This window comes from Myxocyprinus asiaticus, chromosome 28 (genome assembly GCF_019703515.2).
Source record: "Myxocyprinus asiaticus isolate MX2 ecotype Aquarium Trade chromosome 28, UBuf_Myxa_2, whole genome shotgun sequence".
Classification (NCBI taxonomy): domain Eukaryota; kingdom Metazoa; phylum Chordata; class Actinopteri; order Cypriniformes; family Catostomidae; genus Myxocyprinus; species Myxocyprinus asiaticus.
In genome coordinates this window covers 39,464,110-39,491,305 of record NC_059371.1, presented here as the reverse complement: position 1 = coordinate 39,491,305, position 27,196 = coordinate 39,464,110, and the positions used below count along the sequence as shown (strand labels likewise).

Below are 27,196 nucleotides of genomic sequence, written 5' to 3'. Positions count from 1 at the left end.
ATCCATGAATGCTGTCTCCGCGTGGGTCGCACCCAGACATGTAAGACAGCGATCGTGACCATCAGAAGTTGAGAGATAACGACCGCAACCAAGAATAACACACAAACGGAAAGGTATCTTTAAAAAGACGTGTCTTTTAAAAGACGTTCCGCGTGTGCCGCTCATTTAGAGAAATATACTCTTTTATTTCTTCCGAAGCACCCAGGGGTGTTATCTGCAGTGCACAAGTGCAGAGGAGGGAGAAGCCGCTGAAATGTGCCGTCAGATCCAGCAGAGGTGAATGAACAGTCAGCTCAATGAACATCGACCGTTCGGCTCCAAAGAGAAAATCTGAATGAGTGGTTGCTCATTGGCCTTTTATCAAAGACCAGAGGTGTTTCGGGCTCCCAAGAGTGACCCCTAATGTCACTACATCAACACAACGTCGAGTGAGTGACAAATAGGGAACCCTGATTTTCAATCACAGCTTTCATGCATTTTTGCACGCTTTCACTAGTCTTTCACATTGCTGTTGGGTGATTTTATAACACTCCTGGCTCAAAAATTCAAGCAGGAATTCAAGATACTGGAATGTAGAGATCCTGATTTCAGAAACATTTGGAGTGGTTTCTTAATTTTTTCCAGACCTGTACTATTTTCATATTATACTTATATTATGATTTGTCAATAAATATCCTATTTAGCAAGTCTGGGAACTTTTACCTTTGTGTGTTTGTGTCTGGTGGCAAACACAAGCGCTCATGAAGGTAAACCTCTCACCTTTTTATTTTTGTGACATGGGCTGAGTCTTTCCTGTGTATTAACAGAGTAAAACTAAGGAAAAAAAGCAGTCCTAAAAACTGGAACATGCGATCATCCTCAATAGTGCACTCGCTCCAATGTTTATTGACAATGATTTCTGACAGAATCTCGTTGGACAGCAGATAAATATAATAAAACTTGTGTTTTTAGCATACAGTATAGCACTGGTGGCAATGGAGCTGCCATGGCATTGATGGCAACTAATGGGACCTAACCCAAACTGGAGAGAACATCAACCGACACCTCCGTCTCTTGTCAGTTATGCAACAAAAATTCATCCAATTACATCAGATTGGTTAAGTAACATTACTTACATTGGAGTTTTAGTAGTTTTGCAAATATTCATGCATCTGTAATTATTTAATAGCTTTACTCATCTGAAATGTCCGCTAGCACTATGCAAACTGTTAATAATGAAAGTGTAATATCAAGAATGGCCACTGAATCTTTTGAAGCTTTTATACAAGGCCGTTTCTAGGCATAGGCGAACTAGCCAGTCGTCTAGGGCAGCAAAATCAAGGTGGACTACCTTGTTTACTCTACAACATTTTTCTTAAGTGTCTAAAACTTTTGCACAGTACTATACAGTATACACACACACACAAACAAGTTTCCTAAATTAATACAAAGATGTTCCTTAAATGTACTTTGATTTTCCACAAGTGGTCACAGGAGATGCATCCTAAATAGTCCGTTTTAGATTTTTTTCATCTGGAAAGCATCACAATCAAATTAACAACTGCTAAACATGTGAAAAAGATCAGATTTACAAATAATCTAAATCTCAAACATCTCAAAGACATCTGCTGAATGTCTTATTGACATCCAAGTAGAAATGCCTTATAGACGTATTGCAGATGAACAAACAACCCAAAAAATATGTCTTCTATGTACTGTACATGTGCTATAAAGGTCTTTTAGTTATCTGAATTTTCAACTATTTACAAGATCTTGTTGGACCTGAAGATGATTTTTGCTCACTTTGACTACCTGGGCAATACTTTTTTACATGTTTCCATAGAACACTTGACGCTCTGAAACTTTTCCCACATGACGAGCAGTGGTATGGTTTCTCTCCAGTATGGATTCTCTCATGTATTTTCAAGTTGTCTGACTGAGTGAAACTCTTTCCACAGTGTGAGCACTTGTAAGGTTTTTCTCCAGTATGAATTCTCTCGTGTTGTTTTAGGTTTTGTGACCCATTGAAACTCTTTCCACAGTGTGAGCAAATGTATGTTTCTTCTCTAGTATGAATTCTCTCATGTGTTTTCAAGCTGTATGACTGAGTGAAACTCTTTCCACAGTGTGAACACTTGAAAGGTTTTTCTCTAGTATGGATTCTCTCATGTGTTTTCAAGCTGTCTGGCCGATTGAAACTCTTTCCACAGTGTGAACACCTATAAGGTTTTTCTCCAGTATGGATTCTCTCGTGTGTTTTCAGGTGTTCTGATTGAGTGAAACTCTTTTCACAGTGTGAGCACTTGTAAGGTTTCTCTCCAGTATGAATTCTTTGGTGCTGTTTCAAGTTGCTGGCTGTAGTAAAGATCTTCCCACATTCAAAGCACATATGAGTGCCTGCACCAGTATGAGATTTCTGGTGCTCTTTAAAATAATATACATTTGCAAAACTCTTTCCACACTGATGACACGTGTAACGTCTCTCTCCTGTATGAATTCTCATGTGTGTATTAAGTTGTCCTTTAATAGTGAAAGTTTTTCCACACTGATGGCACGAGTAAGGTCTCTCTCCTGTATGAACTCTCATGTGTGTATTAAGCTTGCATTGATATGTGAAACTCTTTCCACACTGAGAGCAGGTGAAAGTATTTTTGGCTGCTCTTCTTTGATTCTTTTCTGGTGAGAAATTCTTGTTAGTTTTTGAGCCACTCAGAGATTTTTCTCCAGTTGCGAAATCATGATGTTTCTGATCCTGAAGTTTCTCCTCCACTTCATTCAGCTCTACAATGAACACAGTAAATTGACAAATCAATTCAAAAGGGACAAATTAATAAATTTAATGGCAGAACACAACAGATGTTCAGTATTTATTTGTGATTTTTGCTATGCAAAATGTATATATTTATACCATCAATTCTGGCTTACAGTTGCATTTCATGTTTATAAAAAATGTATATTGAATGTGAACCACAGTCACAGAAAGAAAGTCATGCATCTTTGGAACATCGTGAGTAGTAGGGGTGTAAATATTATTATTTATTTTTTTTTTGTATTATTGTATCCTATGATACGGCACTCTCGATTCAATACCATATGTAAAGTATGGTTCGTAAATACATAATTGTGATTACATCCGGGCAATGCAACTTTGAAAGCTGTGAAACAGTCTCCTCCTCGGAGAGGCGGCACTGAGCCCTCCAAGAAAACAGAGCAAACAGACTACTGTTACGACTCTGTCCTTTTTCTCTCTGTCTCACAGTGGCAGAGTGGGACAGTTGCTGGTTGGCTGGGGGAGTAATTTGTTTAAGTTACCCTTTTTGCTCAGTTGCTCTACTCTCTCTTTGGGGTAGGATCACCTCTTCAGAGGAGTCATAGGTCCAACTCCCTGTTCGATACTCACCTGCAACTACCAGCTCCATAAGATGCTTGTTTTAAGTCCGTAGACGTTTCTTTTGCTTAAGCAAATTTAACTACATTTAGAATAAAACAATTTTTCTAATTGCATTTGGTGTTTGAATCCACTATATGTAGCGGTCGGAAATGAGCTGTCCGTAACACTACATAGGCATGTAGACTGTAGCGTTACAACTTGTCGAATTTTAGTGTGACTTTTGATTGTCTTTCTTGTAAGAGATTTTAAATGACAGTTGATTGACATAAAAATGTAAAGAAAGAAAGAAAGAAAGAAGCATACCTGAAGGAATAAAATCATGATTATCTTCATCTCTCTGTTGTTCCTCCACTGTGTTTTCATCTTTTATCTCCTCCTGCTTCACTTCAGTCTTCACTCTCATCTTCATCAGGTTCCTGCAGTCCAGCAGCTTCACTGAACACATCTTCACTGGTGTCTGCAGCATCTGCTGTTCATGATCATCTTCACCACTCCATTGTTCCTCTGCTGTGTTTTCTTCTTTAATCTCCTTTTGCATCAATTCAATCTTCACTGGTGTCTGCAGTATCTGCTGTTCTCCAGCATTACAGACAGAAGTCAGAGACTCTGTGGAGGTTTGAACACACTTATTACTGTTACACACACTCTCCTGAGCATCAGTAGAACAGAGTAAAGTGAGCTGTGAGTCCTGTGTGTCTCTGGATCTCTGTTCAGAGAGTTTGTCCAGCAGCCGCTGTGGTGTGGACTGATCTCTGCCGCTCCACACTGAATCCTGACATTCTGTGGAGGTCCCATCAGTCACACACACTGAAGATTGACAGGAAACATTTTCCAGCTCCTGACAAACACAGCACAATCACATATGTACAATTCATCATCACAGAGTCACAGTCATATCACATCATTTGAAAGCTTACTTACAATCTCAACTTTAACTCGCTCTAAACAGGTACAGTGTGAAACGAGATCTCTCTCCATCAGTTTTGTCTTCAGTGACGTCACCTCTTTCTTCAGCTGAGAGATTTCTGTGATGAAATCATCAATATCCAGCATGGACAGATCAGTTCCTACTGATTTACAGCAGATCACATCCACCTGCTCTCTCATGATGAACATCTGAACACAAAAACATCATCATTATAATGAACTGACATTCATCAAACTCAAAAACACTCAGGGTGGGGGAGTAAAGAAATACATGTAACGGGATTACATATTTAAAATACAAAATATAAGTAACTGTATTCCACTACAGTTACAATTTAAATCATTGTTCATTAGAATACAGTTACATTCAAAAAGTATTTTGATTACTGAAGAGATTACTTTGCATTTTATTGTCATTTGTGTCATTTAATATTTAGTCCTTTCAGATGGAAAACATTTATCCATATAAATGATGTGATTCAAAGTGTATTTGAACAGTGGTGAAACACTTTCTTATGATGTGTTACATTCATACGAGCAGACAGAGAAGTAAGTTTGAAGTAAGTTTGGAGCAGAAGAAACAGAAATAAACCTTGTGTAAATTGTCAGCTTTATGTTAAGCTAAAATGCTATTTCTAACCATTTTACATGCACGATCATATTTTTATTATCAAGAAAATTCACGTTGGATCATAATTTCTTTTTTCTAGTAAGACCTTTGATATTAGGGCAAAAATCATAATCTTGATAATAATTTTTTATTGTTTTCCTGTAAAAATATCTAAAAATCCTTAAAACAAGATCAGTTTGATTAATCTTGTTTTAGAAACAACACTGCATAAGATATTTAGGTTTTTCAGAGAATGTATTTTTAACATGTGTATTTTGTCTTACTGTACTGACAGAGTTTTTATAGTCAAAACAAGTGAAAAAATCTACCAGTGCTGAAGAAGTAATCCAAAGTATTTAGAATACGTTACTGACCTTGAGTAATCTAACGGAATACATTACAAATTACATTTTACAGCATGTATTCTGTAATCTGTAGTGGAATATGTTTCAAAAGTAACCCTCCCAACCCTGAAAACATTATTAAATTATTACACACAAGGACAGATCTGTTACACAAAATAAGTATTTCTGAGATTATATAAATATAAATGTGTGCTTTGTGTTTGGGTTTCATTTTCCTGAGATATGATCAGATATTAGCCCATATCAAGCTTTATTCAACATATAACGGCCTTCATTGAAATAATTTACAATTGGTCGCTGGATTTAACGAGCTCATTTATCAGAAATGTAACAGAATATTCTCAGATTTCTGCTTGTTTCTCCTCAAACTGAATATCTTAAAACGTCCGTCACAAAACTGCCACATACAGCGATAATAAGATTATTTTACAATAATTAAAACACCAGAAAAACAACATAAACAGAAAACTACATATTAAAACAAATATAAATCTCACATATGATGTAAAAGACATTAAACACGTACCGAAATGAGCACTCGAACTTTCAGATCTTCTTCTTCTGAGATTGAAAACGGCTTTTGGTGCTTTACTGCCAACAACTGGACAGAAGTGAAGAGCGCAGAAGGAAGTGAAACCTTCCCCTCCCCTCCTTAAATCCCTTTATATAAAACCTGTTACTCTGAGATAATTTAATAATGGTATATAGCCTACTTTTCCTAGTCTTGTACCATTTAAAGAAGACTTTGCATTGACAGATTGCTTATTCAAAGCTTGTAATTTATGTTTAAATTAAGAACTTCAGAGCCACAGAAAAGGGAAAAATAATGGCATTTTGTGGATTCTCAATCAAATTAAAACCATCCCATATTGTAACTCCTTCAAACATGTACCAAAGCAACTGACGTTTATCACAAAAAAACCAAAAAATACTTACAGGCAGTGTCAGAAATTAACTAAGAGGCCATATTTACCCCTAGATTTGAGTGTCAGGGGCATTTTTTTCCGCAATCATTTAAAACATGTCTCGTCCATTTATGTCAAATGCATCAATTTATTCGAATAATCAAAACAGATTTTCAACATTGACAATTTATTACCTCTTATCTTAATTAAATCAACTTATACCACAGGTCTGTTGAATGCTCGATTATGATTGGTTGAAGGACATTCTAAGGTGTGCAATTATTTTTCAAGCAAACGCATGGCTATGAAGTAGTTCCAGGTCTTGACCGCATAACGGTTCCATATCACTTGCCAAATGATTTCAGTTATTTCAAAGAGCCCTACAGGCTACCACAACAAAATAACCAATTAAAACAAAGACATTGGTTAAGTACATATCCTAATTTTACTTCAATTTCGACTGAAAAGCTCCCTCGTCTCCCTAGCACTTAAACACGCTCACACACATACATATATTTATTATATCGTAACAGTATAAGGATGGGCAAGGTAGAGGCGGGAACCGTCTGAACAGTCAACATAAAGTTTTAATGCAAAACTCAACTTAAAACAACATAAAACATAAGACAAACAGACATGCAGCATCTGGTGGCTCCCCTTTATCTCGCTCTCCCGCTAATCAGCTGATTCAGCGCCAGCCGTTCACCATAACAGCCCAGCCATGCCCTCTGGAGGGGAGCACGGCCTGGCCAAGCCCTCCTCCTCGTCACACCATTCATTTAGTAGCTCTTGGTTCAAAAATAGAGAGTGGCTGGAATATTCTGTTGAACGGGATGCTGCATTTTGTTATAGTTGTCGTAAATTTGGCTCAAGTGGGGCAGATGTTGCGTTCACAACTACTGGCTACAACAGTTGGCACCATGCCCTTGTTCAAAATAAGGCACTAAAAAGGCAGGAATCCAGCAAAGAACGTATGTTAGCAATTGTGCTGTGGAAGGAGAGACTTACTAGAGTTTAGAAAGGTACTGAGATTTCCTCACTTGTTAAGTCAGCACTGCTTGAAAGGAAACACACCTATATATCAGCTATTATGGACATAATTGAATTCATAATTGTGAACCAGCTGCCTTTTTGGGGATCTGTAGATGCACTGGATGCACGGGGTGAGGAAGGCTGTGGAATTTTTTCCATGAGCTATGATGGATTACACTTTAAAAAAAAGATAAGGAGCTTGCAAAGATTTTCAGCACAATACCATCCAATGCCACATACACCTTAAATCCTGAATGGAATTATAACGGAAGAGATAGTTAAAGAAATTGCAAATGTGTGGTACACATTAAAAGTGGATGGCACCAAAGACCACAATGGATGTGAGAACATTTCAATTGTGCTGCGTTATGTGGACAAGGCTAACTGTGTGAAAGAGAGGCTTGTTTCAGTGGCAACGATGCAGAACTGTGATGCCAAGTCTCTGACCAACTTGATCTTATCACAGCGTAATGAAAATTCTTGTCATATTATGATGGGGCAAGTGTCATGTCAGGAAATTACAAGAGAAATTACAGAGAGAAGTGCCATATGTACATTGTTTCAACCACCAACTCCACCTGGTTATACTGCATGCCATGTCTTCTGAAAGCACGTTGGAAAACTTTTTTAATGTATGCAACTCTCTTTATAAGTACTTCAGAAAACCTACAGTGGCTGCTGTATACACGTGACAGAAGTTGAAGCGGTTGCTAGAATAACACTGGACTGGACACCTGGCCACAGTCACTGTGATTATAAAGTCCTTTAACAGCATTCTTTCCCTGCTCCAGCAGATTGAAGGCAACTAAACCAGCAGCACAGAAGTGAGGCTTGAGGCCACAGGGCTCTTGAAGGCCATCACAGCCTAGTTTCCTCTTTATAGCCTGTATGGCACATAAAGTGTTGAGTTTGCTAGATCCTCCCAACACTCTTCTCCAAGCACCCAAAAACAACATATACACTGGTGTCAGTGTAGTCCAAAGTTCACTCAAGTGTTTGGTGAAACTGAGAAGTGAAAGTCAGTTTGACTTGCTTTGGGAGGAATTTAACAAACAGAGAGAGACTGCAGAACCCCCCGCCGTCCCTGCGCAGAAATAACAAAGAGAAGTGAGTACACAGTGGAAAGACTATGTAGTGGATACAACATTTGGTCAATACAGAGTGGAAGGAGAAAAGACAGAATGTAAAAGACTATATTTTAGTACCCTAGATGCAGTTGTTGGAGAAATGTCAACCATTTATTGAGAGAGACAGCAAGCTTACACAGGCCCTGAGTGCTTTACATCCAAGGAGTGAAAATTTTATGGATGGAGACAAAGTGAAACCACTCCTGGACTTAACAGGGATGGAATTTAAGGAAGCAATTTTCTGTGGCACAGCAGTTTTTGCAAGAAGAAATTGCCAAACCTGATGAAAACTGGACACCTTCTGGCATTTTGCAAAGATACAGTGATGCTCTATCAGTCATGCCTACTGTGATGCAAACACTAAAGCTTGCTTAAACTGCAACATCTGATTCAACTTGTGATTGAGAGGGACCTCACATGCAAGTTCACTGGAGAATGGAAGGAGAAACTACTGAGAAGATTCAGCACTTCACCTAGGAGCTGTTCTGAATGTGGTTAAGAAAAAGCTTTTTGCTGTTGACTTACATGACAAACGTTCATTGTTCTATGATTCTGAAGCCTATGCCATCAATATGTTGACAGTTATTAATATGTAATACCATTTAACGGAGAATGACTAGTTTATTAAAAATTCCTATCTGATTTTCTACTGTCCCTAGATAAATTAGGCACTTTGACTAAACTTCATTTCACACCAATGTAGGTGCTGTGTCCCCTGGTCCATGGTCCTATTGACAGCTATACATTGCATCCTTCCTGCTATAAAGGCAATATAGTTTCCTGCTATAAAAGGCAAACTCTTGACTCTCCTTGAAATTTTAACACATTAGTTGTAACAGCCAACACCAAAAGACAAATGGAAATAGTCTTCATTCACTGATTCTACTGTGCACTTTCATAGTTTTGTGCTCTGCTATACCAAGTCAGTGGCAAGTTTGCACCCTGTGTGGTATTTTTGAAAAGCTTTTGCAATATTTGTTTAATTAATTATTCTTCTGAATCTCATTTGACAAGTTTATGGTGAGATGTAAAAAAACAAAACAAAACAAAAAAAAAAAAAAACGTCCCAGTGGATAATACCATGTTTGGTTTGGTAGTTCTATTTTCAGATGGGTTATGATTAGGAGCAGTGGCAGCCTTAAGCATCTGGGGGCCTGGTTCAAGAGCTAATGTGGGGCCCTACCCCTCATAAACATTTTTAGTGAGAGAAATATAGCAAAGATTCAAGTTGGGTTTCATCAATATGGTATATTTTCACACTTCACCTTAAATGCATTATGTGCACATTCAGCATCAACAGCTCAGCATAGAAATAATCCAAACAATTCCATTAATGAAAAACTGAAACAATGCCATTATTTTTGCTTTGGAATAAGGAGAAGCCTCGCCCTTCGGCAACTACTATTCGGCACTGAACAGCACTATGTGTTATGTATCAGCTGACATAAAAACAGCTTAAACAATTCTCTCATATTAAATTAACAACAACAGCAAGAACATATTTTGTTTGGGAATTAAAAGGGTCTGAAACTAATGGTAGCTGACAATGAATTACACTTTGCGCTCTTTCAGCTCCATAGACAGCTCACTACAGGCCCGGAGAGCGAAAACAAGGAGAGACAGAGGGGGAGCAAGCTAAGTCGGAGAGAGAAATTATGATTGCAGGAATCCAGTCAGCCACCACGGCCACAAATATATATATATATATATATATATATATATATATATATATATATATATACACACACACACACACACACACACACAGTACATAATTTTTTTTGTTCAGTGGATGAATTATTTAATTCTAGCATGTCAGTTGGGGGCTCTTTGGAGGGCGGGGCCCATTTCAATTGAAATGGGTGAAACATAGCTAAGGACGGCAATGATTAGGAGCCATTGTCTATATATTTATTTACATATTAGTGAGCACCCACAGTGATTTGGTTCTGGTACTGGGCCTGCCACCATTTGGCCTTGTCATTGTACAATGTTGCAGTTACATTACAAAACAAAATAAATAAAAAAAATTATAGTGACATCAGACACCATCTAGCCCGAGTGAATGCTGCCGCCCTGTGCGACTGCTTGCATCACCTATGCCAATATAACACTGCTCAAAGCAAACAGTTTTATTTAGTTAATTCTTAAGTTTTTAAGTTTCATTCTACAAACGACTGAGAACATTTCTCCCAAATTCCAAATAAAAATATTGTCATTTAGAGCATTTATCTGTAGAACATGACAACTGGTCAAAATAACAAAAAAGATGCCGTGCTTTCAGACCTCAAATAATGCAAAGAAAACAAGTTCATATTTATTTATAAACAACACATATACTGTTTTAACTTAGGAAGAGTTCAGAAATCAATATTTGGTGGAATAACCCTGATTGTCAATCACAGCTTTCATGCATTTTTGCACACTTTTCACCAGTCTTTCACATTGCTGTTGGGTGATTTTATGACACTCATGGCTCAAAAATTCAAGCAGGAATTCAAGACACTGGAATGGAATGGCTGCCATACATGTAGAGATGCTGATTTCAGAAACATTTGGAGTGGTTTCTTAAGTTTTTCCAGAGCTGTACTATTTTAATATAATACTTCTATTATGATTTGTCAGTAAATATCCTATTTAGCTAGTCTGGGAACTTTTACTTTTGTGTGTTTGTCTGGTGGCATACACAAGCCCTCATGAAGGTAAACCTCTCACCTTTTCATTTTTGTGACATAGGCTGAGTCTTTCCTGTGTATTAACAGAGTAAAACCAAGGAAAAAAAGCAGTCCTAAAAACTGGAACATGTGATCATCCTCAATAGCGCACTCGCTCCAATGTTTACTGACAATTATTTCTGACAGAATCTCGTTGGTGTAATGATGAGGAGGGGGAAGCCGAGGAAGAATACATATGCGGATGTTTATTCAAACAGTCCATCAAAATCCAAACACAGTGTCAGAAAAACAGGCAGTGAGGTCAAAAACACAGTAAAGCAGTCCAACCAGGCAAACAGGCAAAAGGGGAGATCCAAAAGAGAAGTCAAAACAAACAGGTCAAAACACTAGGCAATAAGGCAATGATATAAACGCTTGGTAAGGCAGATGATCTGGCAATACTTCGCAATATGAGAATGAGCATGCATGGCTTATATACACTAGGCAAACAGGAAATGACATTACAGGAACTGATGTGGCAGGAAACAGGAAGTGACAGTTCAGAATTCAGGTGAGGGCTCGCTCTGGTGGGCAGGAGACCGCTCAGATGTTACAGAACCCCCCCCCCCCCTAGGAGCGACTCCTGGCGCTCGGCGTGGACGTCCCCGTGGTCGTGGCGCTGGGCGGTCTGGCCTGGCTCGATGAAATTCCTCTAAGAGTGAGGGGTCCAGAATATCAGAAGCAGGTATCCATGATCTCTCCTCAGGCCCGTATCCCTCCCAGTCCACCAGGTATTGGAACCGACCACCTCTACGCCTCGAGTCCAGCAGCATGTTCACCCTATAAGCTGGCGATCCGTCAATGTCCAGCCGAGGTGGTGGTTCTTGAGACTCAGCATTGGGATCAGCATTCAGGTGGACCGGTTTGAGGAGCGAGACATGAAATGATGGAGAGATGCGGTAGTTAGCAGGAAGCTCAAGCTGATATGTAACCTTTACATACCTTGAGCTGAGCTTCCTGCTCGGCAGACGTAACTTGATGTCCCTCGTAGAGAGCCAGACACTCTGTCCCGTTGGTAGCGAGGATGTGGGCGCCGTCTTCGGTTAGCCTGGAGTTCTTGCCTTCGTACGGCTCTTTGAAGATGGATATGAGCGCTATCCCATACCCTCTCGCTCCGACGTATCCAGTCGTTGACCACAGGAACAGAGGAAGGTTCGCCAGACCACGGAAACAAAGGAGGTTGATATCCTAGCACGCATTGGAATGGGGTTAGTCCTGTAGAGGCATGGGTTAATGAATTCTGTGCATATTCTGCCCATGGCAAGAACTCTGCCCACCGATTCTGTTCCCAGCTACAGTATGTTCTCAGATATCTACCGATTTCTTGCTTCAGTCTCTCGACTTGACCGTTTGACTGGGGGTGATATCCTGACGTCAGACTCACATTGATGTCTAACTGTCGGCAGAAGGTTTTCCACACCTGAGATGTGAATTGAGTCCCCCGATCAGAGACGATGTCTTCAGGTAAACCATAGATGCGGAAAACCTGGTGAAACAGGGCTCGAGCCGTTTCCATGGCGGTTGGCAGACCCTTGAGGGGAATAAGATGGCAAGACTTGGAGAATCTATCAATGATGACAAGAATTGTTGTGAAATTTTCGGATGGAGGGAGATCAGTAACAAAGTCTATTGACAGGTGAGACCATGGACGTTGCAGGATGGGTAGTGGTTGCAGAAGACCAGATGGCAGTTCCTTGGGGGTCTTCGATTGTGCACAAACTTGGCAGGCTTTCACGTAATCAGTTACATCTCTGTTCATCGTTGACCACCAGAAAGCGTTGTGGATTAATTTGTGCGTGAGATACCTGGATGACCTGAGGTGATGGAGGTATGAACCCGTTGCATGACCCGTTGTCATAGTTCCTGGGGAACATATTGTTTGTTCGGGGGGCACATAGCAGGCGGAGAATTTTGCTGCGTGGCTCTTTGGATCTCCATGATGTCCCAGTTCACAGGAGCGATAATTACAGAAGAAGGGAGAATGGGTTCAGGAGAATGAACTTGGAGAGGAGGGTCATGGCATCTGGAGAGGGCGTCTGCCTTGCTATTCTTACTTCCTGGGCGATATGTCACAGTAAATTGCAATCTTGAAAAGAAAAGTGACCATCTGGCCTGACATGAGTTTAGTCTCTTGGCACTCTTTACATACTCAAGATTTTTGTGATCGGTGATAACCTGGAACGGGTGAATAGCTCCCTCCAACCAGTGTCTCCACTCCTCAATCGCAGCTTTCATGGATAGTAACTCCTTATTTCCAACATCATAGTTTCTTTCGGCAGGAGTGAGTTTTCTTGAAAAAAATGCACACGGGTACAACTTAGCTGGTTGACCCTGACGCTGTGACAGTACTGCTCCAATTCTGCAGTCAGATGCATCCACCTCCACTACAAATGGGAGGTTAGGGTCAGGGTGTTTCAGGATAGGTGCCAAAGTAAAACTTGACTTGAGTTGAGTTTTGTGAAGGCGATGGTGGCTTCGTTTGTCCACTTTAACTTGGATGGTTTCCCTCTCATAAGAGACGTCAAAGGAGAGGCGATCATGCTGTAATTCCTGATGAAATGCCGGTAGAAGTTGGCAAAACCTAGAAATCATTGAAGTTCCTTGATTGTGGATGGTTGGGGCCATTCTGTGACTGCCTGGATCTTGGTAGTGTCCATCTCCACTCCCTGATGACTTATGTGATATCCCAAGAACATTGTTTTCTGAACATGGAACTCACATTTCTCAACTTTTACATAGAGTTGATGCTTAAGACGAGAGAGGATGTTTTGGACATGTTCAATGTGTTCAGCTTCCGACTTTGAGTAAATCAGGATATCGTCAATGTAGGCAATAACATACTGGTTCAAGATGTCTCTGAAGATATCGTTAATGAATGACTGAAACACAGCTGGCACGTTGGCTAGCCCAAACGGCATCACCAAGTACTCATAGTGACCTCTGGTGGTGAGAAATGCAGTCTTCCACTCATCACCTTCCTTAATCCGGATGAGATTATAAGCGCTTCTTAAATCTAACTTGGTGTATATCTTTGCTTCACGAAGTTGTTCCAGGGCAGCAGGAACAAGAGGGAGCGGATAGCGGAATTTTACCCACGATAATCAATGCATGGTCGTAGACCTCCGTCCTTCTTCTCAACGAAGAAGAAACCTGCTGCTGCTGGTGAGGTTGAAGGTCGAATGAATCCAGAGTTAATAGCCTCTTCGATGTAATCTTCCATGGCTTGAGATTCTCGATGCGATAGTGGGTAGACTTTACTCTTAGGTGGCATGGCACTGGGCAGAAGGTTGATGGTGCAATCCCAGGGGTGGTGTGGTGGTAGCTGTGTAGCTTTGGATTTGCTGAATACCTCTAAGTAGTCGTGATAACAGGCAGGAATTTTGGGACTGGGGGCAGTGAACGGACTCTCAACACTCATGGCGAGACATGGTCTTGGCATATTGATGTTCATGCAATGGGTGAGGCAGAATTTGGACCAGTGAGACAGTTCTCCATGATACCATGATAGTACAGGATCGTGAACAGATAACCATGGATGTCCAAGGATGATTTCATACCTGGGTGAGTCAATGATGTAGAGTGATATGTTTTCACTATGGAACAGACCAATCTGTAGCTGTGCAGGTGCAGTTTGTTGGGTGATACCTCCCTCAATGGGTTTATTGTTGACATTAGTGATGCAAATTGTGGGAACACAAGGTAACGTAGGTAGACTGTATTTCTTGACAATATCTTTGTTGATCAAATTCAGAGCAGCACCAGAGTCAATCAACGCAGTCAAGGTAATGGGACCATTTTTTGTAGTCAGCTGAACAGGAATCAACAACGATTTTGAAATCTGAAGAAAGCATTGATTAACACTCCCCCGTCTGGTAGTAGTGGTGGCTCTCCCGACTTTGTGTGGGCACTCGACGTTACGGTGGCCCGCTTCACCGCAGTAAAAACACAGATCATGTTGGCGGCGTCGAGTTCTCTCTTCATCAGATAGATGTGCATAGCCTATTTGCATGGGATCTTGGTTGACGGTTGGTGTAGTGAGGAAGTGTGTGTGAGGCAGATGAGCAGATTTCCCCTTAGGATTGTTTCTCAACAGGTTATCTATCTTGATGGCCATAGCAACAAACACAGAGAACGTTAAATCCTCACCCTTGCAGGCCAGTTCCGTCTGAAGCTCAAGGTTTAAACTCTGTTTGAAAACAGCCCTTAGAGACACATCATTCCATCCACTTTGAGCGGCAAGGGTTCTAAATTCAATAGCGAAATCTGCAGCGGTACGGTTGCCTTTAGACATGTGTAACAATTGTGTGGAAATATCCTTTCCCCCCTCGGGATATTCAAACACATCTCTGAGTAGTTGTAAGAAGTATGCAAAGGAGGAACGAAACTGTGAATCCGTCTCCCAAACCGCTGCAGCCCAATCAATCGCCTTACCAGATAACAATGACATCAGAAAAGTGCATTTACTTGCTTCACTTTGAAACTGATCTCTCTGGCTTTCAACATAAATGCATGCTTGTCTGATAAAACCACGACATTGTCCTGCAGAGCCATCAAACTTGTCTGGCAACGCCAGTCTTACCGTTGGTGGTGTAGCCGAAGGAAGCGATCGAATATAGTGGGTCAAATGATTGTTTGCCGATTGCAGTTTGTTGAGCTGCTCTTGGTAGTTCTTCAGCATTTCGCTCTGATAAGCGAACGCCGCTTGAAGCTGAGAAACTTCCGCTGGATTCATAGTGGGCAAAGTATTCTGTAATGATAAGGAGGCGGAAGCCGAGGACGAATCCATATGCGGATGTTTATTCAAACAGTCAATCAAAATCCAAACAGTGTCAGAAAAACAGGCAGTGAGGTCAAAAACACAGTAAAGCAGTCCAACCAGGCAAACAGGCAAAAGGGGAGATCCAAAAGAGAAGTCAAAACAAACAGATCAAAACACTAGGCAATAAGGCAATAAGGCAATGATATACATGCTTGGTAAGGCAGATGATCTAGCAATACTTCACAATATGAGAATGAGCATGCATGGCTTATATACTAGGCAAACAGGAAATGACATTACAGGAACTGATGTGGCAGGAAACAGGAAGTGACAGTTCAGGATTCAGGTGAGGGCTCCCTCTGGTGGGCAGGAGACCGCTCAGATGTTACAGTTGGACAGCAGATAAGAAGGACAACGTGTATTTCTGAGACACTTTTACTTGTACTTCGACCGGCAGGAGAGTTCATTTTTCTGAGGTAAGATACTTATTACATCACAAAAAATAAACAACTTTTAAAAAAATATGGAAATAATGTTTGTAAATGTTCTTGATATTGGAAAAGACACTATATAAATAAAACTTGTGTTTTTAGCATACAGTATAGCACTGGTGGCAATGGAGCTGCTATGGCATTGATGGCAACTAATGGGACCTTACCCAAACTGGAGAGAACATCAACCGACACCTCCGTCTCTTGTCAGTTATGCAACAAAAATTCATCCAATTACATCAGATTGGTTAAGTAACATTACTTACCTTGTAGTTCAAGTAGTTTTGCAAATATTCATGCATCTGTGATTATTTAATAGCTTTAATCATCTGAAATATCTGCTATCAATATGCAAACTGTTAATAATGAAAGTGTAATATCAAGAATGGCCACTGAACCTTTTGAAGCTTTTATACAAGGCCGTTTCTAGGCATAGGCGAACTAGCCAGTCGTCTAGGGCAGCACAATCATGGTGGACTTCCTTGTTTACAGCTTTTTCTTAAGTGTCTAAAACTTTTGCACAGTACTATACTGTATATACACGCACAAACAAGTTTCCTAAATTAATACAAAGACATTCCTTAAACGGCCTTTGTTTTTCCACAAGTGGTCACAGGAGATGCATCCTAAATAGCATATGTACATCTCTTTGTTATTAACATTTTATTTATTGATTCATAAATTAACACAAAGAAAAAAACAATATATATATATATATATATATATATATATATATATATATATATATATATATATATATATATATATATAGTGAATCAATCATTTTTAACATTAAAATCTTAAATTGCATAAGGCGAACCCTTGCGCCTCTAGATGCAGACTTGACGTTTTTTAGAATCCTAGTCCACACTCCCTCCTCCAATAACAAATTTAAATCTTCCTCCCATAATCTTTTGAGAGAATTTAAATCTCCATCCCCCAGACTCTGAATTAGCAGGGAGTAATACACTGATGCCTCATGACCCTTCCCAGAAGCAGCAATCACCACTCCCAGAGTATCTGCCGCTCTAGGGGGTGCGTACTATTCCCAAAAATAGTGCAGAGCAGGTGGCGCAGCTGTAAATACTTCTAAAACAAATCTGGGAATCCCAAAATGTTGAGTCAAATTTTCAAAAGATCTCAATACTCCACTCTCATATAGGTCACCGAGTGTATTAACCCCCCTCACAATCCAATCTGACCAACAGAAAGGGGACTTATTAATACATAGTTTAGGGTTCAGCCATATGCTCAAGGCTACATTTAAATAAATGTCCGAGTTAAACACTCTGGACTTTTGTCCACATCGAGTGTAAATGCGAGATAACGGGGTGTGACTTAACTTCTCCAGTTAGTTTGATAGAAGGGCTTTGCAGTGGTGAGATAGGGGCAAGAACTTCCTTTTCAATATAAAACCAGGGAGGGGCTCTCTCAGGTGGAAGTGACCAATGAGCCAAATGTCTGAGGCTGAATGCATAATAATAAAAAGAAAATCTTAGTTAGGCCTAGCCCACCTTTGTCAATCAGCCTATGTAACTTGTTGAAATGTAACCTGGGATGCTTTCCATTCCAAATGAAAGACTTCGCTATGCCATCAAATTGCTTGAAGTAAGAGAGGGGGACATCTACAGGGAGAGATTGTAGTAGGTAGTTGAATTTTGGAATACAATTCATTTTAATAACATTAACCTTCCCAATCATAGATAAATGTGATGAAGCCCACCTGCCAACATCGCTCAAAAATCTTTTTATTAAACGGTCAAAATTAACTCTGACAAAATCACATAAATTTGCTGGGAATAAAATGCCCAAATACTTAATGCCCTGTTTGGGCCATTGAAAGGCACCCGGTTGAAAAGCCGTTACTGGGCAGAACGCAGTCAGAGCTAAAGCTTCGGATTTAGACCAATTAACTCTGTATCCCAAAAATTTTGAAAAGGAATTGATAATTCTGTGGAAGCTAGGCATAGATCTAGTGGAGTCAGAGATGAATAATAAAATATAATCTGCGTAAAGTAAAAGCTTATGCAACACACCTCCTGCCGTCACCCCTGGAAAATCATCCTCCTTTCTTATTGTGGCTGCTAATGGTTCCAGGGCAAGACAGAACAATAATGGGGAAAGTGGGCAACCCTGCTGAGTGCCCCTATTCAGAGTAAAATAATCTGAAATTAATCCATTTGTTTGTACCGCCGCTACAGGGTGTCTATAAAGTAACTTAATCCCTCCAATAAAAGTATTTCCGAACCCATATATTTCCAAAATCTTAAAAAGTTAATCCCATTCTACCATATTAAAAGTCTTTTCGGCGTCAAGTGAGATGGCAGCGACCAGAGTCTGATCATTCGCCACTGACCACATGATATTATTGAAACGCCTAATGTTGTCAGAAGAGCTGCGGCCCCAAATGAACCCCACCTGATCTATATGTATAAGAGATGTCATAACTTTATTTAATCGGTTAGCCAGAATTTTTGCATCTAGCTGGATCAGGGAAATTGGATGGTAACTTTTACACTCGCTTGGATCTTTGTCCTTTTTAAGAATCGGACTGATCCGGGCTTGTGTCATGGTTGGCGAAAGCTTTCCATTCTTTAATGATTCCCTATAAACTTCTAACAAAATTGGAGCCAATTCTGTAGTATAAGATCTAAAACATTCAGTAGCAAAGCCATCTGGCCCTGAGCCTTGCCAGTAGGCAGGGCCTTAATTACCTCCCCAAGTTCCTCCAAGGTTAATTCAGAATCAAGAGAATTATTTTGCTCAGTCGTCAATTTAGGGAGTTCTAATGGTTCCACAAAATTTCTAATATCTTCATCAGTAGACGAAGACGTGGAACTATAAAGATCAAGATAGAACTCTTTAAAGGCATTATTAATAATCAATGGCGGTGGTAAAAATTTCACCACCAGCAGATTTCACTGAGGGAATGGTAGAAAAAGACTCTCTCTGCTTTATATATCTAGCCAAAAGCTTCCCTGCTTTGTCCCCAGACTCGAAATATGACTGTTTTGCCCTGAATAACCAAAACTCCACTTTCTGCGACAAAATAGTATTATATCTGTATTTCAAACAGGTCAATTCTCTGAGGCCATCAGATGACATTTGGCACTTCAGCTCTGCCTCTGCCCTTTTAATATTCCCTTCCAACTCCACGAGTTCTCGTGCTTTGGATTTTTTGATGAATGAGGCATACTGTATGATCTGTCCCCTAAGAACTGCCTTAAGTGCCTCCTAAGTCCCGCCCACAGAGGATACTGAGGACCAGTTGGTCTCCATATAAACATTGATTTCAGTCTATAACATTTGTTGGAAATCAGAATTTTGCAAAAGGGCAACACCTCTAAACTCACCAGGGCGTGATCTGAGACTAAGATATTTCCAATTGAGCAGTCAACAACAGATGAAATGAGGGACTTAGATATATTAACATCGAGTTTCCAAATATCTGCAAGACCAAGAATTTTGCACATCCTGTAAAGCGTCAATGTTGCTCTAGGGGGCTTACACACTTTTGCTTCACTATGATCAAGGACTGAGTCCATCAATAGATTAAAGTCTCCTCCCATTATTATATCATGAGGGGTGCCAGTGGTTTGCAACAGCCCTTCAAGATCTATAAAAAAAAAGCCCTGATCATCAGCGTTAGATGTGTAAATATTAGCCAAAATCAACCTTTGCCCCTGAATTTCTCCTAAAACAATAATGACTCTTCCTAATTTATCTTTAGTCTGTTTGAGACATTTGAACTGTAGATGTTTATTTATCAGTATAATGACTCCCCTACTCTTACCTGAGCCAGCACTAAAGAAAATATGTCCACCCCATATCTTCCCAAATTTTTCAGCTTCCTGCAGGGAAAGATGCGATTGAAGAAAGATTTCTTGAAGAAACGCTATATCATATTTCTTACGCTTAAGAAAATAAATAACCTTTCTTCTTTTCATGGGGTGCCATAACCCATTCACATTCCATGTGGAGAGAGATAACCTACTCATATTAACATTTGACATACTAAATTGTGTGTCAAAAACAAGATTATACAGACCACATTCCCCATTACTGTAACAATCAAACTCCGAACTTCCCCCCCAAACAAAACAAACAGAAAAAAGAAAAACCTGCGCATTAACCCCGCGCACGACAGCACCAACCGGCGTCAATCCCTCTAAACTCAAAAGGTCCACGTATGCCTATGAGAGCCCCCGCGACAACTCTGCCATCGGACTGCTCAAGTTTGGTGCTTCTGCACAAATTTTGTGAGGCAAAATTACATAACAGAAAATAATTTGTAAAACAGACCCCAGCCAACAGGCAGAATAAACACAAAGAACATGTAGATTCATTCACAGAACTGTCTCAAAGGAGTGTTCCTCCACAAAACAAACTCCAGCTGATATAAAGCCTCTCAGTTTCCTCGGACAGACAACCAAGTGATCATTGAGCCGCCTTTTTATGAGTACGGCAGATGACGTAATCATTCTTATGTCCTTTAAAAATACTCCACAAAACAAGCTCCAGCCACTAGGCGGAACCAGCAAAAAAAAAAAAAAAAAAAAAAAAAAAAAAAAGAACACAGATCATCTTGATTTACATCATGATTTACTCAGCCCGTCAACTTTATAAAAGACGTCCTATGTGAGCATGTAGATATTTGCGGTCATCCATAGTGTCCATTCTCAATCTAGCCGGGAACTTAATTGTAAAAACAATCTTCCGTCGATGAAAAAGTTTCTTGAAGGAAGTGTCATTCAACAAAACAAACTCCGGCCGCTAGGCGGAGCCAACGCAAAAAGAAACAAAAATGGTTCCCAGCTTCCTCAGACAATCAAGTCACTGAACAGTGAGTCAGTCCACTAATATAAGAAACCTTAAATGGCTTACTCACTCCAATGTATTTATGAAAGAGAGTGCCTGTTTGGGACATGCAATTACTTTGCTGCCGTCCTTGGTGTCTATTTTCAGTTTGGCCAGAAACATCAAAAGCGATCTTCCGTTGATGTAAGAGTTTCTTACATTCCTTGAACCGATCATGTTTCTCTCTTGTCGAATTTGCAAAGTCCAGGAAAAAGAAAATATTGTGATTCTTCCAAGAAAGCTTTCCTTTGCTCCTCGCCTGGCGCAACGAGATCTTTATCGGATGATCTCAGAAATTTGGCCAGAATTGATTGGGGCCTGTCTCCCTCAGCAGATCCGCAAGCCGGGACTCTGTGAGCTCGCTTGATTTCCAGTTTATGGCCTGTTATGTCGAGCAGAATCGGGAACAGCTCATCAAGGAATTTCACCATCACTCTGCCCTCTTCATGCTCAGGAATTCCAACAATCCGTATGTTATTCCTTCGGCTCATATTTTCAAGATATTCCAGCTTTTCCAAAATGTGTTCCAAGTCTGTTTTGTACGCGGTCAGATTAGCGGATAATTCCCTTTCTGATGACTCCAGATAATCGATCCATTTCTCAAAATCTGCCACTCTTGTGACCAACTCAGAGAATTTTGTTTCCATCGCCGTAATCGATCGACGTATTACAGCGAGATCTTCCAAGTCAGCAACAACCTTTGTCAGCTTCACCGAGATGTTGGAGAGTTGACGCAGAATTTCTTCTCAAAATGTGCTTTCCAAATCGAGTACCCGGTTCAAAGGCCCGTCAGAGGCCTCAGCTTGAACACGTAAGTGTCTTTTAATGTCTCCAGAGTCTGAGGATTTTGACTTCTTTGCCATTTTACCTCAAAAAGCTAGTATGTAACTGGGTGTATCAAATCTCACCAGATTATAACATGAAAATAATAAAAAAAACTAGCAAAGTGTGCAGAGCTAGTCGCTCACACATCTGCTTCTCATATGGCGTCACATGTCCCTCGCATATGTACATCTCTGAGATGTCTGTTTTAGATTTTTTTCATCTGGAAAGCATCACAATCAAATAAATAACTGATAAACATCTCAAAAAAATCAGATTTACAAATAATCTAAATCCCAAACATCTGCTGAATGTCTTATTGACATCCAAGAAGAAATGCCTTATATACGTATTGCAGACGAACAATCAGCCTAAAAAATATGTCTTCCAGATGTAAACACACATCAAATAGACATCTGGGTATTGTACTGTACATGTGCTATAAAGGTCTTTTAGTTCATCTGAATTTCCAACTATTTACAAGATCTTGTTGGACCTGAAGATGATTTTTGCTCACTTTGACTACCTGGGCAATACTTTTTTACGTGTTTCCATAGAGCACTTGACACTCTGAAACTTTTCCCACATGATGAGCAGTGGTATGGTTTCTCTCCAGTATGGATTCTCTCATGTATTTTCAAGTTGTCTGACTGAGTGAAACTCTTTCCACAGTGTGAGTACTTGTAAGGTTTTTCTCCAGTATGAATTCTCTCGTGTGTTTTCAAGCTGTCTGGCCGATTGAAACTCTTTCCACAGTGTGAACATTTGAAAGGTTTTTCTCCAGTATGGATTCTCTCGTGTTTTTTCAGGTGTTCTGTCTGAGTGAAACTCTTTTCACAGAGTGAACACTTGTAAGGTTTTTCTCCAGTATGAATTATTTGGTGCCGTTTCAAGTTGCCGGCTGTAGTAAAGATCTTCCCACATTCAAAGCACATATGAGCGCCTGCACCAGTATGAGATTTCTGGTGCTCTTTAAAATAGTACACACTTGCAAAACTCTTTCCACACTGATGACACGTGTAAGGTCTCTCTCCTGTATGAACTCTCATGTGTGTATTAAGCTTGCATTGATATGTGAAACTCTTTCCACACTGAGAGCAGGTGAAAGTATTTTTGGCTGCTCTTCTTTGATTCTTTTCTGGTGAGAAATTCTTGTTAGTTTTTGAGCCACTCAGAGATTTTTCTCCAGTTGTGAAATCATGATGTTTCTGATCCTGAAGTTTCTCCTCCACTTCATTCAGCTCTACAATGAACACAGTAAATTGACAAATCAATTCAAAAGGGACAAATTAATTAATTTAATGGCAGAACACAACAGATGTTCAGTATTTATTTGTGATATTTGCTGTGCAAAATGTATATATTTATACCATCAATTCTGGCTTACAGTTGCATTTCATGATTATAATCATTTATATTGAATGTGAGCCACAGTCACAGAAAGAAAGTCATGCATGTTTGGAACAACATGAGGGTGAGTAGTAGGGGTGTAAAAATATTTTTATTTTCAATATTGTATCCTATGATACGGCACTCTCGATTCAATATCATATGTAAAGTACGGTTCATAAATACTTAATTGTGATTACATCCAGGCAATACAACTTTGAGAGCTGTGAAGCAGTCTCCTCCTTGGAGAGGCGGTGCTGAGCCCTCCAAGAAAACAGAGCATATAGACTACTGTTACGACCCTGTCCTTTTTCTCTCTGTCTCACGGTGGCAGAGTGGGACAGTTGCTGGTTGGCTGGGGGAGTAATTTGTTTAATTGATTTAATTCGGGGGGGTGTGTATATAAGTTACCCTTTTTGCTCAGTTGCTCTACTCTCTCTTTGGGGTAGGATCACCTCTCCAGAGGAGTCACGGGTCCAACTCCCTGTTCGATACTCACCTGCAACTACCAGCTCCATAAGATGCTTGTTTTAAGTCCCTAGACGTTTCTTTTGCTTAAGCAAATTTAACTACATTTAGAATAAAACAATTTTTCTAATTGCATTTGGTGTTTGAATCCACTATATGTAGCGGTCGGGAATGAGCTGTCCGTAACACTACATAGGCATGTAGATTGTAGTGTTACAACTTGTCAAAATTTAGTGTGACTTTTGAGTGATAAAACAGTCTTTCTTGTAAGAGATTTTAAAATGACAGTCGATTGACATGAAAATATAAATCAATAAAGAAAGAAGCATACCTGAAGGAATAAAATCATGAATATCTTCATCTCTCTGTTGTTCCTCCTCTGTGTTTTCATCTTTTTTCTCCCCCTGCTTCACTTCAGTCTTCCCTCTCATCTTCATCAGGTTCCTGCAGTCCAGCAGCTTCACTGAACACATCTTCACTGGTGTCTGCAGCATCTGATGTTCATCATCATCTTCACCACTCCATTGTTCCTCTGCTGTGTTTTCTTCTTTAATCTCCTTTTGCATCAATTCAATCTTCACTGGTGTCTGCAGCATCTGCTGTTCTCCAGCATTACAGACAGAAGTCAGAGACTCTGTGGAGGTTTGATCACCCTGATTACTGTCACACACACTCTCCTGAGCATCAGTAGAACAGAATAAAGTGAGCTGTGAGTCCTGTGTGTCTCTGGATCTCTGTTCAGAGAGTTTGTCCAGCAGCCGCTGTGGTGTGGACTGATCTCTGTCGCTCCACACTGAATCCTGACATTCTGTGGAGGTCCCATCAGTCACACACACTGAAGATTGACAGGAAACCTTTTCCAGCTCCTGACAAACACAACACAATCACATCTGTACAATTCATCATCACAGAGTCACAGTCATATCACATCATTTGAAAGCTTACTTACAATCTCAACTTTAACTCGCTCAAAATAGATACAGTGTGAAACGAGTTCTCTCTCCATCAGTTTTGTCTTCAATGACGTCACCTCTTTCTTCAGCTGAGAGATTTCTGTGATGAAATCATCAATATCCAGCATGGACAGATCAGTTCCTACTGATTTACAGCAGATCACATCCACCTGCTCTCTCATGATGAACATCTGAACACAAAAACATCATCATTATAATGAACTGACATTCATCAAACTCAAAAACATTCAGGGTTGGGGAGTAAAGAAATACATGTAACGGGATTACATATTTAAAATACAAAATATAAGTAACTGTATTCCACTACAGTTACAGTTTAAATCATTGGTAATTAGAACAGTTACATTCAAAAAGTATTTTGATTACTGAAGAGATTACTTTGCATTTTATTGTCATTTGTGTCATTTAATATTTAGTCCTTTCAGATGGAAAACATTTATACATATAAATGATGTGATTCAAAGTGCATTTGAACAGTGGTGAAACACTTTCTTATGATGTGTTACATTCATACGAGCAGACAGAGAAGTAAGTTTGAAGTAAGTTTGGAGCAGAAGAAATAGAAATAAACCTTGTGTAAATTGTCAGCTTTACACTAAGCTCAAATGCTATTGCTAGCCATTTTACATGCATATGTTACCAGACAGTATCATATATTTTTATCAAGAAAATTCACGTTGGATCATAATTTCTTTTTTCTAGTAAGACCTTTGATAATAGGGCAAAAATCGTAATCTTGATGATAATTTTTGTATTGTTTTCTTGTAAAAATATCTAAAAATCCTTAAAACAAGATCAGTTTGATTAATCTTGTTTTAGAAACGACACTGCATAAGATATTTAGGTTTTTCAGTGAATGTATTTTTAACATGTGTATTTTGTCTTACTGTACTGACAGAGTTTTTATAGTCAAAACAAGTGAAAAAATCTACCAGTGCTGAAGAAGTAATCCAAAGTATTTAGAATACGTTACTGACCTTGAGTAATCTAACGGAATACATTACAAATTACATTTTACAGCATGTATTCTGTAATCTGTAGTGGAATATGTTTCAAAAGTAACCCTCCCAACCCTGAAAACATTATTAAATTATTACACACAAGGACAGATCTGTTACACAAAATAAGTATTTCTGAGATTATATAAATATAAATGTGTGCTTTGTGTTTGGGTTTCATTTTCCTGAAATATGATCAGATATTAGCCCATATCAAGCTTTATTCAACATATAACGGCCTTCATTGAAATAATTTACAATTGGTCGCTGGATTTAACGAGCTCATTTATCAGAAATGTAACAGAATATTCTCAGATTTCTGCTTGTTTCTCCTCAAACTGAATATCTTAAAACGTCCGTCACAAAACTGCCACATACAGCGATAATAAGATTATTTTACAATAATTAAAACACCAGAAAAACAACATAAACAGAAAACTACATATTAAAACAAATATAAATCTCACATATGATGTAAAAGACATTAAACACGTACCGAAATGAGCACTCGAACTTTCAGATCTTCTTCTTCTGAGATTGAAAACGGCTTTTGGTGCTTTACTGCCAACAACTGGACAGAAGTGAAGAGCGCAGAAGGAAGTGAAACCTTCCCCTCCCCTCCTTAAATCCCTTTATATAAAACCTGTTACTCTGAGATAATTTAATAATGGTATATAGCCTACTTTTCCTAGTCTTGTACCATTTAAAGAAGACTTTGCATTGTCAGACTGACTACTCATAGCGAGTTGTTTACCACTTCGTGCCCATAAGAATATATGGCAAATACCATGTTGTGTAGTTAACGAAGATTATAACCTATAAATAATAATATTATCAGTTACAACAAATTGAAATGTCAACCAAATGATGAACATACAAAATACAGATTCACAGGCACGCTAATCACGAGAGCGTACAGATATAATATAATATATATATATATATATATATATATATATATATATATATATTTATATATATATATATATACAGTGGTGTGAAAAAGTGTTTGCCCCCTTCCTGATTTCTTATTTTTTTGCATGTTTGTCACACTTAAATGTTTCAGATCATCAAACAAGTTTAAATATTAGTCAAAGATAACACAAGTAAACACAAAATGCAGTTTTTAAATGAAGGTTGTTATTATTAAGGGAAAACAAAATCCAAACCTACATGGCCCTGTGTGAAAAAGTGATTGCCCCCTAAACCTAATAACTGGTTGGGCCACCCTTAGCAGCAATAACTGCAATCAAGCGTTTGCGATAACTTGCAATGAGTCTTTTACAGCGCTGTGGAGGAATTTTGGCCCACTCATCTTTGCAGAATTGTTGTAATTCAGCCACATTGGAGGGTTTTCGAGCATGAACTGCCTTTTTAAGGTCATGCCA

The 27,196-nt window shown here is 39.4% G+C and overlaps 2 protein-coding genes across 2 annotated transcripts in view; both read right to left on the bottom strand.

Moving 5' to 3' along the window:
• Positions 1 to 13,968, bottom strand: part of LOC127418721 (uncharacterized) — a 32,766-nt gene extending 18,798 nt beyond the window's left edge. Inside the window, exons 1-8 of the mRNA XM_051659450.1 lie at positions 13,786 to 13,968; positions 12,435 to 12,581; positions 11,993 to 12,238; positions 7,944 to 8,093; positions 5,799 to 5,873; positions 4,292 to 4,486; positions 3,674 to 4,208; positions 1,740 to 2,760 (exon numbers count right to left, since the gene is read on the bottom strand). Coding sequence (XP_051515410.1) covers positions 1,740 to 2,760; positions 3,674 to 4,208; positions 4,292 to 4,486; positions 5,799 to 5,873; positions 7,944 to 8,093; positions 11,993 to 12,238; positions 12,435 to 12,581; positions 13,786 to 13,968 — 2,552 coding nt within the window. The remainder of the gene's footprint in view (positions 1 to 1,739; positions 2,761 to 3,673; positions 4,209 to 4,291; positions 4,487 to 5,798; positions 5,874 to 7,943; positions 8,094 to 11,992; positions 12,239 to 12,434; positions 12,582 to 13,785) is intronic.
• The window catches only part of LOC127418775 (zinc finger protein 391-like), a 66,369-nt gene extending 40,030 nt beyond the window's left edge, over positions 1 to 26,339 (bottom strand). The window contains exons 1-3 of the mRNA XM_051659591.1: positions 26,305 to 26,339; positions 24,786 to 24,980; positions 24,168 to 24,702 (exon numbers count right to left, since the gene is read on the bottom strand). Coding sequence (XP_051515551.1) covers positions 24,168 to 24,702; positions 24,786 to 24,980 — 730 coding nt within the window. The 5' untranslated portion in view covers positions 26,305 to 26,339. The remainder of the gene's footprint in view (positions 1 to 24,167; positions 24,703 to 24,785; positions 24,981 to 26,304) is intronic.
• Between the last annotated feature and the right edge of the window lie 857 nt (positions 26,340 to 27,196).